This window comes from Panthera pardus, unplaced genomic scaffold (assembly GCF_024362965.1).
Source record: "Panthera pardus isolate Hobbes unplaced genomic scaffold, ASM2436296v1 HiC_scaffold_12, whole genome shotgun sequence".
NCBI lineage: Eukaryota > Metazoa > Chordata > Mammalia > Carnivora > Felidae > Panthera > Panthera pardus.
The window spans coordinates 14,851,849-14,866,267 of record NW_026526677.1 but is presented as its reverse complement, the minus strand read 5'-3'; the positions used below and the strand labels follow the sequence as shown (position 1 = coordinate 14,866,267).

The 14,419-nt window shown below is 38.3% G+C and overlaps 2 protein-coding genes across 2 annotated transcripts; both read right to left on the bottom strand.

The window, feature by feature from the left end:
• Positions 1-951, bottom strand: LOC109245278 (olfactory receptor 4S2). The gene has a single exon (XM_019412582.2). The coding sequence runs from the start codon at positions 934-936 to the stop codon at positions 1-3; it is 936 nt and encodes a 311-aa protein (XP_019268127.1). The 5' UTR covers positions 937-951.
• Positions 952-13,124: 12,173 nt separating this feature from the next.
• LOC109245279 (olfactory receptor 4C11) lies at positions 13,125-14,057 on the bottom strand. Its single transcript, XM_019412583.2, has one exon. The coding sequence runs from the start codon at positions 14,055-14,057 to the stop codon at positions 13,125-13,127; it is 933 nt and encodes a 310-aa protein (XP_019268128.2).
• Between the last annotated feature and the right edge of the window lie 362 nt (positions 14,058-14,419).

Below are 14,419 nucleotides of genomic sequence, written 5' to 3'. Positions count from 1 at the left end.
CTACTTACCATTAGCTTCTGGGAAAACCTTCCTGCCCCACAGTCTTTTCATTGCATTCTTCACTTCCGCATTTCTCAGTGTATAAATCAGGGGATTTAACATGGGGGTGATAATGGTGTAAAATACAGCCACCATCTTATCCTCTGAAAAGGTAGTATCAGGGCGCATATACATGAAGGTACAGGGACCAAAAAAGATGATGACCACAGCAATGTGGGAGCCACAGGTGGAGAGTGCTTTGCGCCTGCTTTCTGCTGAGTGCTTTCTCAGGGACACCAGGATGATGGTATAGGAAATGATCAAGATAACAAAGCTCCCCAGAGCAATGGTACCACTGTTGGCTGTCACCACAACACCAATGATGTATGTGTCTGTGCAGGCAAGTTTCAGCACAGGGTGGATATCACAAAAGTAGTGATCGATCTCATTGGGTCCACAAAAGGGTAACGGGACTACCAGAGCCACTTGGATAATGGAGTGTAAGAACCCCCCTATCCACGTCCCCAGCAACATTTTATTGCATCTGTCACAGCCCATGATGGTCGAATAGTGTAGGGGTTTACAGATAGCCACATAACGATCATAGGCCATTACGGTCAGGATGAAGATCTCAGTGCAACCAAAGAAATGTACCCCAAAGAGTTGCAACATGCACCCCACATAGGAGATAGTTTTGCTCTTGGCCAACAGGTCAACAATCATCTTAGGAGCTGTGACCGAAGAGTAACAAATATCCACAAAAGACAAGTAGCTGAGGAAGAAATACATAGGAGACCCGAAAAGCTTGCCCCTGTAAATGGTCAGCATGATGAGGAGGTTTCCCAGAAGAATGACCGTGTAGAAGAAAGAAAACACCACGAAACAAACCTTTTCAACTTCTAGGTTCTGAGAAAGACCCCAGAAAATGAATTCAGTTACATTGTTTATTTTTTCCATGGAATTAGTCTAGCATGCCAAGTTCCCAAGAGACAGCGAAATTACCTGAAAGAGAAACATAACAAGCAAAAAAGACATTTATTTCTGACTCAGAATAAATGGAGAATCACAGTAGTTGAAAATGGAAAAATGGGTACTTGCTGCTGCTTTGCATGCATACTTAAAGAAATTGAGATGTACGTGTTTTGATCGTCTTGCCTCCGTCTGATAGCCCCTTCTTTCACCTCAGATGAGGAAACAAAGTCCAGAGAGATAAAGCAAATTCTCTAAGTCATACATCTAACCAAGAATCTCACCCTTTTAAAAGCTTTTAAAAATCTGCTTGTTTCTAGAAATTTACTAATTCTAATCCTGTATAAGACACTCAACTTAATTTTGAAACAATTCGGTGTTGGGGGATATGGTAAAATTTACATATCTGGAAAAGCTTGCCTTATTTTTGTCACAGAAATGAAAACATGTACCACATTTTCCCGTCTGAATATTACCATGAGTGTTCAAGTAGTTGGGGGTGGGTGACCTCCGCAGCATCTTCCCAGAAAACTCTGATTTTTATGTCCATGAATTTATGGTCCCCTATTTGACATCAAGCTCTTATAGCCAAGAGGTGGTGATGGGTGTAGTTAAAAAGAGAAGTAATATTATACCAATCTCATTCTGAGACAATGGTGCTGTAACTCTAGATAAATTATTTAGTTTCAGGGGCTTCTGTTATCCCGTTTGTGAAATAAGAAAGTTTCAATTTCGTTATACGCTATCATATGAACAGTTATTTCTACTATGAAATCAATTCAGTTCTGTCAGCTAGAATAGCCATGAAACCCTGATAAAAGCAATAAAATAAAATAAAATAAAATAAAATAAAATAAAATAAAATAAAATAAAATGAAAAAGAAGATAAAGCAATAAAAGAAACTGCTAGAGGGTCGTCTGGGTGGCTCAGTTGGTTAAGTGTCCGACTTCAGCTCAGGTCATGATCTCAGTCAGTGGGCTAGAGCCCCACATCAGGGTCTGTGCTGACAGCTCACAGCCTGGAGCCTGCTTCAGATTCAGTGTCTCCCCCTCTCTCTGCTCCACTCCTCTCATGCTCTATCTCTGTCTCTCAAAAATGAATAAACATTAAAACAATTTTTTTTAAAAGGAACTTTTACAGACACATCAAAACCCGTTGGATTTGAAAGGAGTGGAAGTGAAATCTAGGGGTAAGTTCTCATCTTTAGATTCAGTGTTTGAGGATTCCCTGGGGATTACTTTGCCTTAGTAGATTGATTGATTAATTGGTTGATTGATTGATTGATTGATTCATTTTTGAGAGAGAGAGAGGGGTGGGGGGAGGCAGAGAAAGAGAGAGAGACAGAGAATCCCAAGCAGGCCCCAGCGCAGAGCCAGTTGGGGGCTTTAACCCACTAACCGTGAGATCAGAACCTGAGCCAAAATCAAGAGTCTGCTGTTTAATCAACTGACTGAGCCACCCAGGCGCCCCGGCCGTAGTTATTTTAAACATTTGTCTGTCAGCTAAAAAACAGTAAAAAAGATAAAGAGAAAAGAAAACGAAGGACTCCGCCCTTAATCTCACTAATTCCTTCATGCATCCTTTTAATCTTTCAGGTTTCATGCTAGTTATGTATCAGTTCTCCCACTGAGGACGCTTTACATATTTCAAAGAGGTCATCACTGGAAATGCTTTAAATCGATTTAGGAAGAGGACCATATAAGTTGCATCTTCAGTGCTGGGACCTCCAGAGCTCTAGTGAGGTCACCAGAACGTATGTATGGAAAGGGGTACGTGAAGTAGTTTTGATTTAAACGTACAAGTTCTTCCCCAAACTGAGCCACAGACGGAAATGATTCCTTGAGTTGTAGGTTAGGGTGGGATTTCACAGTGTCTTAGCTCATCATTAGGAATTTTGTCCATCTGAGGCCATATCCCCTCAAGATCTGTCACATGCAGCACTTTCGGCTTCTACTTAAGTCTGTGCTCTCCACTGTCTTTCTGCAGTAACATGGTGTGGTGCCCCTCACTTCCAGCTTTTGGGAAACTACAAGGCTGTGCTTCCTCAAGTCTGTGTATTAGAGCTAACAGAATAGTCATTACAGGCGTGTCTCCTCTTATTCAGCACAAAATAATGATGATCATAACAATGGTAAAAAATTGAAATGGCGATACTAATTCAGACTCAGACTCAAGATTACCCTCCCTGATTTTACATGTTTCTTCTCCTTCGTTTTTCTTTCTGAATTACAAAACAAAAACAAACAAAAAACAAAACAAAACAGCTATTTTCTCCTGGAGAGAGCCCTTCAAGAGGGCTTGATAATAGTTTTTGATAACTGAATTATGTCGCTTGGTTTTCATTTAGAAGAAACTGGCATTTAAACACAGCCTGGGTATTATCCTTCTTTTATTCAGTCTCTATATATGGTCCTAAAGGAACTCATTTCTCTTTGAATCAAGACTCATCTCCAATAATTTCTTCCTCTTGTTTCTGAGCATTTCAAACATGACAATGCCTCCATTTCTTTTGAAATTATTGTTATTTTCTTGTTCACAATCATGCTACCATAATTTATACATGATTATAAATATATGTAATTTATAATCATGTGTAGATGCACTTTATTATCTCATCATCGTCTTAATGATTTTATTCTCCCCTTATTTCTGAGAACAGTGTCTCATAATTATCTTACAGGTATTCAAGATATAGCAATTTTATTTAACTCCCCTTTTCAATAACCCTTTTTATTTTAAGTTTTAGAAGAAAAAATCCTCACCAGTATTGTTCAGGGCTCAAATTTTGTTTTATATTTGTATCTCTTCTGAGATAATTTGGGTGCGGCTATCCATGAGCGAGTAATGCCTTAGGAATTGCTTTGTGAATAATTAATATCAGAGAATCTCTGACCTGCAAAACTCAAGGGCTGGTAAAAGTCAGCTCTTCCTCATTCCTGGTTCTGTCTCTCACCTGCTGAAACCTGCAATTTCACAGTATCTTTGGCAACAAATGCTCCTTTCTCTACTTCTTATTTGGTGCATTCAGAGAATGATGCAAAATGTTAATGACCTTGGGGAAAGCCTTTCTCCCAAAGTCTCCCTCCATATTCAGAACCACGATAGAGAACTAACAATGATCTTGTCAATGTGTTAAAAAAATTTTTTAAATTTTTCTTTATTTGCTAAGTTTAAAAACCAGTCAGTTGTCGCATTTAGGACCATACCACTAATCCAAAGCATTTCAGTAAGCACAAGTAACCGTGTATGATTGATATCTTGTTCATGGGATTAATATGTTTAACTATACAAAGGTATTAAATACTTAATGTAACACATAGGTTAAAATATCGATTTGGGGTTATTTATTGAATTTTAATTCTACTCCTTTGAAAGTTCTATTTGATTGGAAAATAGTTGATTCAATAGTGTCACTGGGGTTCACTGTTTTTCTTTTTAGTTGAATCTCTGCTGATTTCTGGAGAAATTGGTGGGAAGTTTACTTCTAGCTCATACCTGGGACAAACGTACTGCAGGCTTTCAGTCTTTTACTTTTTGAGTGTAAGCCATTAACATTGACTCTTGACCACTAATATTCTTTCTTATTCCTCTCCTGTTCCTTACTCTTTCTTTCTCCTCATTCTTGCTGGTCTTTCTTTTTCCTTCCTACTCATCAAACCTCCTGCTTCCTTTTCCATATAACGTCCAATATCCCAGACCCTTACTTGTTTCTACTCTTAGATGGAGTGTATCGACTTGCACAGTTGATTTTTTGATCTCACTGGACATTTTAAGGGAGACTGTATGTTCCTTTTCCAATCTGTAAATAGCCACAAAGGGGGAGAATGTAGCCATTGGCTTCCCTTTCCCCACTGGCCAAAGTTCACCCCACAGTGGGCCATTTGCACTGCAGTCTGGCCATGTCACTGGACTCTTCTGGCAGCTGTGGGAAAAGGCAGAGTCCGAACTGGCAGTGGGGGCATTCAGAGCAGGAGGCGAGCTTTGTGGGAAAGCCACTGGACGTATTTAGGTTCCAATCATGTCACACAGTCTCTTCTACCTCAGCAGCAATAGGAAATGTCCGTGGGTAGGATTTCAGAAGTGCTCACATCCATGTGGCTCACATCCAAAGTCCTGTCACATCAGGCTCACAAACGACCTAAAGATGGAGAATAGTTTCCAGAAATTTCTTGGTCTATGGTCTCTTAATATCATAATAAAATGCAGGCCATTGTTAAGGCATCTCGGGCTACAGGCAAGAGAATTTCAGGACCCTGGATGACATAACAATCTGGGAATCTTGCTTGATGCACCTCACACTCAGCTGTTAGCTCTCAGTTGCTTGACTGCTCAGGTGACATTCACTTTCACCCCAAAGGGACTTGACTCTTTCCTGCTTTGCCCTTGTCAGTGGATCCTCCTGAAAACTAATCATCTTTATAGTCACATGATAAAAGATTTGGACTAGCACCCTCACATACAGTATATGTCACTTCCCAAATTTAAAGGCCCATAAAATACTGTGTCTCTTTCCTACTGGTAAGAGATGTGAATAGAAAACACTTTCTGGGGGCGCCTGGGTGGCTCAGTCAGTGAAGCGTCTGACTTCGGCTCAGGTCACGATCTCACAGCTCGTGAGTTCGAGCCCCACGTCGGGCTCTGTGCTGACAGCTCAGAGCCTGGAGCCTGCTTCCAATTCTGTGTCTTTCTCTCTCTCTTCCCCTCTCCCACTCATGCTCTGTCTCTGTCTCTCAAAAATAAATAAACATTAAAAAAAAAAAAAAAAAAAAAAAAAGAAAACACTTTCTGTTTCAACTGAGGGAATCTCTGTGTCTCCCAGACCACCGGAGTCTTAAGAACTCCAGTGTGACAGTCCCCCCACACTTCACAGTGTTTATCTACCGCTTTCTGCCTTGTGTGAACTTAGGAGGTGTGTAAGTTATCTACTGCTACAGACTGGCAAACACTAGGCCAGAAATTCGTGGCTTACAGCCCCAAAGTTTAATCCCCAAATTGGTGGTTTTAAATTGCAAAACCAAAATTTAAAGACTTAAAAGCATAAAAGCAATTTATTTGATTATGATTCTGCAGTTGGGGTTGGATTCAGCTGGGTGGTCCTTCTTCTCGTTTCACCTGGAAACACTCTGAATGGTGCAAATGGAGTTTGAATGGAGTACCTGGTCCAAGATGGCCTCATTCACACATTCAGGAATTGGCTCAGATATGCCAGTTCTCATTCATTCTCCAGGAGCGTAGACTGGGCTCTACCATATATACCACAGTTGTTTTAGGGCAATGGTTGTTTCACAAAAGTAAAAGCTTCAAGACCTCTCAAGCCAACCTTTAGGGATTAATCGAAATCACTTTTGCCACATTCTTCTCATGTGGTTAAAGGTTATCTGTGTCACACACGTTTAGTCCAGATAGAAGCATGGAGAGATAGATTCCACTTTTTTTTAATTGAGCTATAACTAGCAAATGACATTACTATGGGTCTCAGCTGCACAACCTAATGATTTAATATTGCATAAATTCAATATTGCAAGATGATCGCCATAATAGTCTAGTTAGCATCCATCACCACACATAGTTATATTTTTTTCTTGTGATGAAAACTTTTAAGACCTACCTTTTGCGATTTTCAAATAAAGAATAGAGTGTTATTAACTGTAGACACTATGTTGTACATGATTATATTCCCATATGTAATATTTGTTTATTTTATACCTATAAGTTCCTTCCTTTTTGCCACCTTCACCCATTTCACCCGGCCTCCCTATCCCCCACTCTGGCAAGCACCAATCTCTTCTCTGTATCTACAAGTTCAGTTTATTGATTTGTTTTTTAAGATTCCACAGATAAGTGAAATCATATGGTATTTGTCTTTCTATGTTTGACTTATTTTTTAAGTCATTATTTATTTATTTATTTTGAGAGAAATAGAGAGAGAGAGAGAGAGAGAGAGAGAGAGAGAGAGAGAGAATTACCTGGGGAGGGACAGAGAGAGGAGAGGACAGATGATCTGAAGTGGGTTCTGTGCTGACAACAGAGAGCCTGATGTGGGGCTCGAACTCACTAACAGCAAGATCATGACCTGAGCTGATCATGACCTGAGTCAGATGCTTAACTGACCGAGCCACCCAGGTGTCCCTATGTTTGACTTACTTAGCATAATGCCCATAAAGATCCATCCACCTTTGCAAATGGCGATATTCAAAGGGAGAGCAATATCTCATTTTTATGAAGGCAGAAATTTGGAGCTGTTCAGTTAAAGCTGAACCTGTCAAGATCTTCTGACTATAGTGCTTGGCTCCCACCTACACCCCTGTGAGAGAGAGAAAGAGAGAGAGAGAGAGCATGAGTGGGGGAGGAGCACAGGCAGAGGGGGACAGAGGATCTGAAGCAGGCTCCGTGCTGACAGCAGTGAGCCCAATGTGGGGCTTGAACTCACGAACCATGAGATCATGACCTGAGCTGAAGTTGGACGCTCAACCGGCTGAAAAACCTGGGTGCCCCATCTGGTCTTTTTGTATTCCACATGCTATTGATTTCCCAATAATACAATTTCTCAGAGTCATTCTGTATGAATTATACACATTAAAAGATCAAATACAGTGCTCACCATTTAAACACTTAATCATAATAGAGATCCAAAGTCATTGTTATGCACTGATTTTTAATAGGTCATTTATATACCTTCTATTTATGGGAAATAAATTTGTAATAATAGTATCTGTTTTTAATAGCTTTCTTGAGGTATAATCCACATAGTATACAATTCACTTATTTAAAGTATATAATTTAATAGCTGTTAATATAGAAGACTGTGAGACAATCAAGACTATCTAATTTTACAACATCTCTGCCACCTGAAAAGCAGCTTTGTCCCATTCACAGTCACTTCTTATTCCTCTCCCTCACCATCACCAGCAGTCCCCAGAAAGCACTAATCCACTTCCACTATAGATCTGCTTGTCTAGACATTTCATATAAAAGGAATTATATGCTTTGTTATCTTTGGTAACTTGTTTCTTTCACTTAACATAATGTTCTTAGCATAAGTGTCATCCACCCTGTGGCAAGTATCCGTATTTCTTTCCTCTTTGTTGATGAATAAAACTCCATCTTATGAATATATAATTCATCCATCCGTTGATTGACATGTAGAATGTTTCTCAATTTCAGCTTTTAGGAATAGTGCTCCTATGGACACTGGCGTACAAGTTTCTGTGTGGATATATGTTTAATGTCTCCTAAAAGAATTGCTAGATCATTGTTGATACATGTTTAACACTTTTAAGGAACCGCCACGTTGCTTGCAAAGTGGCTGCACCAGTTTACAATCCTACTGGCAATTTATGAGAACTCCAGTTTCTCTACATCCTCGCTGACACTTGTTATTTTCTGTCTTCTTTGATTCTCGATGTCCTAGTGGGTATAAAGTGGTATCGCATTATGGCTGAGGTTTGCGTTTCCTATTAACCAAAGGTGTTAAACATCTTCTCAGGTGCCTTCGGCCACTTGTATATTTTCTGTGGCGATCTGTTTATTCAGATATTTTACCAAGTTTTAAGCTGAGTTATTATCTTTTTATTATTAAGGGGTAGGAGTTATTTATATAGTCTGAAAACAAATTTCTTATCAGACACAAGTATTTTCTTCTACTCTGTGGGTTGGCTCTCACTTTGTTGATGACATAATTTTCAGTACAAAAGGTTTGTAATTTTCAGTACAAAAGGTTTTAGATGCCAATGCATCTTTCAAAGTCACTATTATGTATTAATTTCTAATAAAATATTTTATATCTTCCACTCATGGGAATTAAATTCTTAATAACCATCACTGTTCTGCTTTTTTCCTGTAGAAATTTTCACTAGATTTGATAGGCACTTCGGGTGGGGGGATGTAGGACTTAGAGATATTGATTGATTTTTTTTTTTTTTGGTAATACAATTCTATTCATGAGATGAATTTTACATACAATGAAATGAAGACCTTTTAAGTATATAGTCTGATAAGTTTGGGTAAATGTATGTACTCACATAGCCATTAACAAATTCAAGATTGGGGTGCCTGGGTGGCTCAGTCGGTTGAGCAACCGACTTTGGCTCAGATCATGATCTCACAGTTTATGAGTTCAAGCCCCACATCAAGGTGTGTGTCATTAGTCCATTACTTTTCTTTGCTAGAGACTATTCTGTCTATCCTGACAACTCTGTCTTTCAAGAGCAATGTATTTGCATTTAATGTAATGCAAGCTCTGTGCTGACAGCCCAGAGCCTGGAGCCTGCTTTAGATTCTAGGTCTCCCTCTATCTCTCTGCCCCTCCCCCACTCATGCTCTGTCTCTCTCTGCCTTGGAAATAAACATTAAAAAAAAGAAATTAAAGATCTAGAATACTTTTATTAATCCAGAAAGTTCTGTCATGTTCTTCTTCAGTTAATTCGCCCAGACGTAACTACTGTCCTTATTTGTATTACTGTTTCTTTTTTTTTTTATATGAAATTTATTGTCAAATTGGTTTCCATACAACACCCAGTGCTCATCCCAACAGGTGCCCTCCTCAATAACCATCACCCACCCTCCCCTTCCTCCCACGTCCCTATATCACTCTGTTTCAATGTTTAGTGTTTTGTACTATTCTATAGCTTCATGTAAATTGAATCATAGCATTTACTCATAGTGTTCTTAGATTCATCATATTGAGGTGTGTGTCATTAGTCCATTACTTTTCTTTGCTAGAGACTATTCTGTCTATCCTGACAACTCTGTCTTTCAAGAGCAATGTATTTGCATTTAATGTAATTGTTAATTTTTTTGGAATAAGTTCATCTTATTGGAGTTTACTTTTTTGTCCCCTTTATAATTTATTTTATTTCTTTTCTATATTATTTTGAGCTAATTGAGTAGATAATTTTCATCTATTATTCAATTTTGCCTTCTTTTAACATCTTCTTTTTTAAATAATAGGCTTTATTTTTTTATAGCAGTTTTAGGTTCACAGGCACATTGAATAGAAGTTGTGGAGATTTCCCATGGACCTTCATGTTCCCTGATTTCAGAGGGTCTGAATAGATATTTTTCCAAAGACATGCACATGACCACCAGGTACATCAAAATGTGTTCGACGTCAGAAGTCATCAGGGAAATGCAAATCAGAATCATAATATATATCATTTGATATCTCTTAGAATGACTATTATCAAAAAGACAAGAGATAAGAAATGTTGCTGACGATGTGGTGAAAAGGGATCCCCTGTGGACCATTGATGGGTGTGTAGATTGGTACAGCCATTATGGAAAATAGTATGGAGGTTCCTCAAAATATTAAAAATAGAACTACCATCCATCAATTCCACATTGGGTATATATCCACAGGATCTGAAATCATGATTGTGAAGGGCTATCTGCATTCCTAGGTTCATTGTACCATTATTCACAATAGCCAAGGTGTGGTACAACCTCATCCCTGAGTGATGAATCAATATAGAAAATGTGTGATATATATTATTCAGACTTTAAAAAGGGGAAAATTCTACCATTTGCATAACATGGATGGAGCTGGAGGCCTTGATGCTAAGCGAAACAAGAAAGACACAGACAGAGAAATACTGCATGATCTCACTTATGTGTGGAAATGATATAGTTCAGTTCACATAAGCAGAGAGTAGAATGGCATTGAGAGAAATGGGGAGATGTTGGCCAAAGGGTACAAGGTTTCAGTTATGCAGAATGAATAAATTCCACAGATCTACTATATTGCATGGTTACTGTAGTTAACAATACCATAATGTATACTTGAAATTGCAAAAAGGATAGATCTTACACTAAATCTTCTTACACACACACACACACACACACACACACACACACACACACAATGGTAACTATGTAGAAAAGACATATGTGCTAATTAGTTTGATTGTGGTGATCTTTTCACATTATATGCGTATCAAAAAATCAACTTGTACCACTTAAATATATATAATCTTTGTATGTCAACATGCCAATTTTGGGACCACTAGTGCAGTCATGAAGCTTCATAATATCCCAGAAAGCAAAAAGCAGTGAGAACACTGAAAACTTGTTATTTTACTGAATTTGTTATAAAATAATCTTTGACAGGAATAAAATACTAGTGTTGGAAAGGGTTCCCAGTTAAATAATGAACAGCGTTAAAAGTGAAACGGAATTTTTTTAAGTTTATGTATTTATTTTGAGAGAGAGAGAGAGAGGAGAGAGAGAAAGCGCAAGTGGGGGAAGGGCAGAGAGAGAGAGAGTGTCCCAAGCAGGCTCTGTACAGTCAACACAGAGCCCAAGGTGGGGTTCAGCCCACGAACCGTGTTATCATGACCTGAGCTGAAATCAAGAGTTGGATGCTCAACCAACTAAGCCTCCCAGGTGCCCCCAAAATGAAATGGAATCTTGTAATAGTTACCAAGGATGTGATACACTTTAATACACTGAAATCAACGAATTGTATTATTTGTTTTTTAAAGTTTTTATTTAAATTCCAGTTATTTAACATACAGCATGGTATTAGATTCAGGTGGACAATATAGTGATTCAACACTTCCATACAGCACTCAGTGCTCATCACAACAAGTGACCTCCTGAATCCCCATCACCTGTTTTACCCATTGACATTCCCTCCACTGACCTCCCCTCTGGTAACCATCACTCTGTTCTCTATAGTTAAGAGTCTGTTTCTTTTTTTTTCTTTTTCTTTTTTTTTCTTCTGTCTCTCTCTCTCTCTCTCTCTCTCTCTCTCTCTCTCTCTCTCTCTCTTTCCCCCCCATACTGGTTTGCTTTATTTCTTAAATTCTACATATGAGTGAAGTCATGGTATTTCTCTTTCTCTGACTTCCCTATTTCACTTAGCATAATACTCTCTAGTTTTATTCATGTTTTTGCAAATGGCAAGATTTCATTCTTTTTGATGGCTGAATAATAGTCCATTGTGTATGTCTACCAGATCTTCTTTACCCATTCATCGGTCGATAGACAATTGGGTTGTTTCCATAGTTTGGTTATTGAAGATAATGCTGCTATAAAATTTGGGGTGCATGTATCCCTTTGAATTATTGTATTCTCTATAATCAATGAATCTTAAAGCTTCATGATATAAACTTTGGCATGCAAGTAATCAGGGCACATCTGCTAATCTGCTCTGCCCACTATGGGCATCGAAATTCTATTGGCAGTCCTAACTTGAGAATCCATACTACTCCATTACTAGGGAAGAACAAATAGAGAATTAAAGAGGCTTCTTGCTGCAAAAGTGGGTTCTCTCTACCTCTATTAACTAGAGACAAGTCTAGTGAGTATTTCTGAATGCCTCTGGTACTTTCTTTTATTCCATTGACACAACACAACTTTAAATGAAATAATATCATCCATTTTTTTTCCTTCAAGCTAGGCTCTACCTTTCTGTACTTCAATCTCAAAAAATATGTTGTATCTTTTGTGTATTTTGAAATATTTATTCCATCTTGACAACATATATTATTTTACTTCTTTCCCTCTTAGAGTTATAGATTTCTCTTGTTGTAATTCCTATATACCAATCATACAAACTAGCAGAATATCTCAAGGCCTTTGTAACACTACATTTAAAAAATATCACACATAATGCCTCCGTTATCTTAATAGTCAAAAAACAACAAGAAAAATTATTTTATATATATATATATATATATATATATATATATATATATATATATATTTGGCTTTGGTTCACTAACATGGAACTTTTAAAAGTGAAACTAATGATAGAATTAAAAGAACTTCTTGACACACAAAGTTAATTCCTTTGCTCTGAAAGTGCTCAAGACAAAACGGGATACCCTATCTGAAATGTGCTATCGTCAGAATTACAAGTCATAGAGAACAGGCTATACTTTATGGATGCTCACTGTTTGAACAGTTGTGATTGTGTCAATATCTTTCTTCTTACCAAACCAGAGTGTAGACTGAGATGTGGGGAATATTTCACAATTGCCAATGTTAGAATTGAGCTCTCAGGAAAAGAAAGAACCAGGATGGCAATATGAAAGAAGCTACTAGCTTGTGGGCAGAAGTACTGAAAAAAGTAAGGAAATCAGATGGATTATATTAGAGAGCATTGGGGAAGTCGGAACATACACTGTCAGCTTTGCTATCTGTACAGATTAAATAATCAACCAAAACCCTCGATTCATTTTTTGTTTTCTGAGGTAATTTTGAGATGCCATAGCTTTCTCATGGCATTTTTCACTTCTACATTTCTCAGTGTGTAGATGAGTGGGTTGAGAAATGGTGTCCCAATAGTATAAAATACGGCCACCATCTTATCCATGGGGAAAGTGGTTGGGGGGCGTGTATAAATAAATATACATGGACCAAAGAATAAGACTACTACAATGATGTGGGAAGTGCAAGTAGAGAGAGCTTTTTTCCTCCCTTCTGCACTGTGGTTTCTCAGTGAATGCAAGATGACAATGTATGAGATCATCAGTATCACAAAACTGCTTGAGCAAATGGCCCCGCTGTTAGACACCAACAGCGTGTTGATCACGTAAGTGTCCATGCAAGCAAGTTTCAGCAAGGGCTGCAAATCACAGCAGTAATGATCAATCAAATTGGGTCCACAGAAAGGCAATCTCAAGGCCAGGATAATCTGGGCTATAGAATGTATAAAAGACCCTATCCATGCAAGAACAATCAGGATGGTGCAGGCCTGACGGCTCATGATGGTTGGGTAACGTAAGGGCTTACAGATGGCCACGTAGCGATCAACGGCCATGAGGATGAGGACGAAGATCTCCATGCAGCCAAATAAATGTAGTGAAAAGACTTGAGTCATACACTCATTGTAAGAGATGATTTTTTTTGCAGAGAGTGCATCCACAATTAGTCTGGGGGCTGTGGAAGTTGAAAAACAGGAATCAGCAAGGGACAAGTAAAATAGGAAAAAGTACATGGGGCTCTCAAGTGTCCGGCTGGACTTGATGGTCACAATAATAAGCAAATTCCCTACCACAGTTCCCACATAAAAAATGAAGAAGATTACAAATACCACTTTCTGTCTCATAGGATCTTGGGTCAATCCTAATAGTATAAACTCAGTTACGCTGTTATTTTGCTGCATAATTTCAGGCAAACTGGAGAAAGCGCAGTTTAGAAATGATCTGCAAAGAAAAAAGTATGAAATGAATTCTCCATTTGGAGGTCAAATCTATATGCTTGATCATGGAAGGTTCGCTTACCAATGGATAATCCCTTGTTTTCTTTTGAATAAAGTGGAAATCACAATATTCACAATTTATTCACCTGACTGCCTATGGAAACGATGAAATATGTTGATAATGAAAGAGTACCTGATTCTTCAGGCATAATAAACATTAATTTAGGGGATTTGTTATGAGAGGGTATCTTTTTGAGCTGAATGTCTTTCTTTAGTTTACAACAAGGACCTATGAGAATAGAATGTTGCAAAATGGAGACAACTCA

Excerpts from the sequence above, each read along its gene's own strand:
- LOC109245278 (XM_019412582.2), bottom strand. The coding sequence starts at position 936 with ATGGAAAAAATAAACAATGTAACTGAATTCATTTTCTGGGGTCTTTCT.
- LOC109245279 (XM_019412583.2), bottom strand. The coding sequence starts at position 14,057 with ATGCAGCAAAATAACAGCGTAACTGAGTTTATACTATTAGGATTGACC.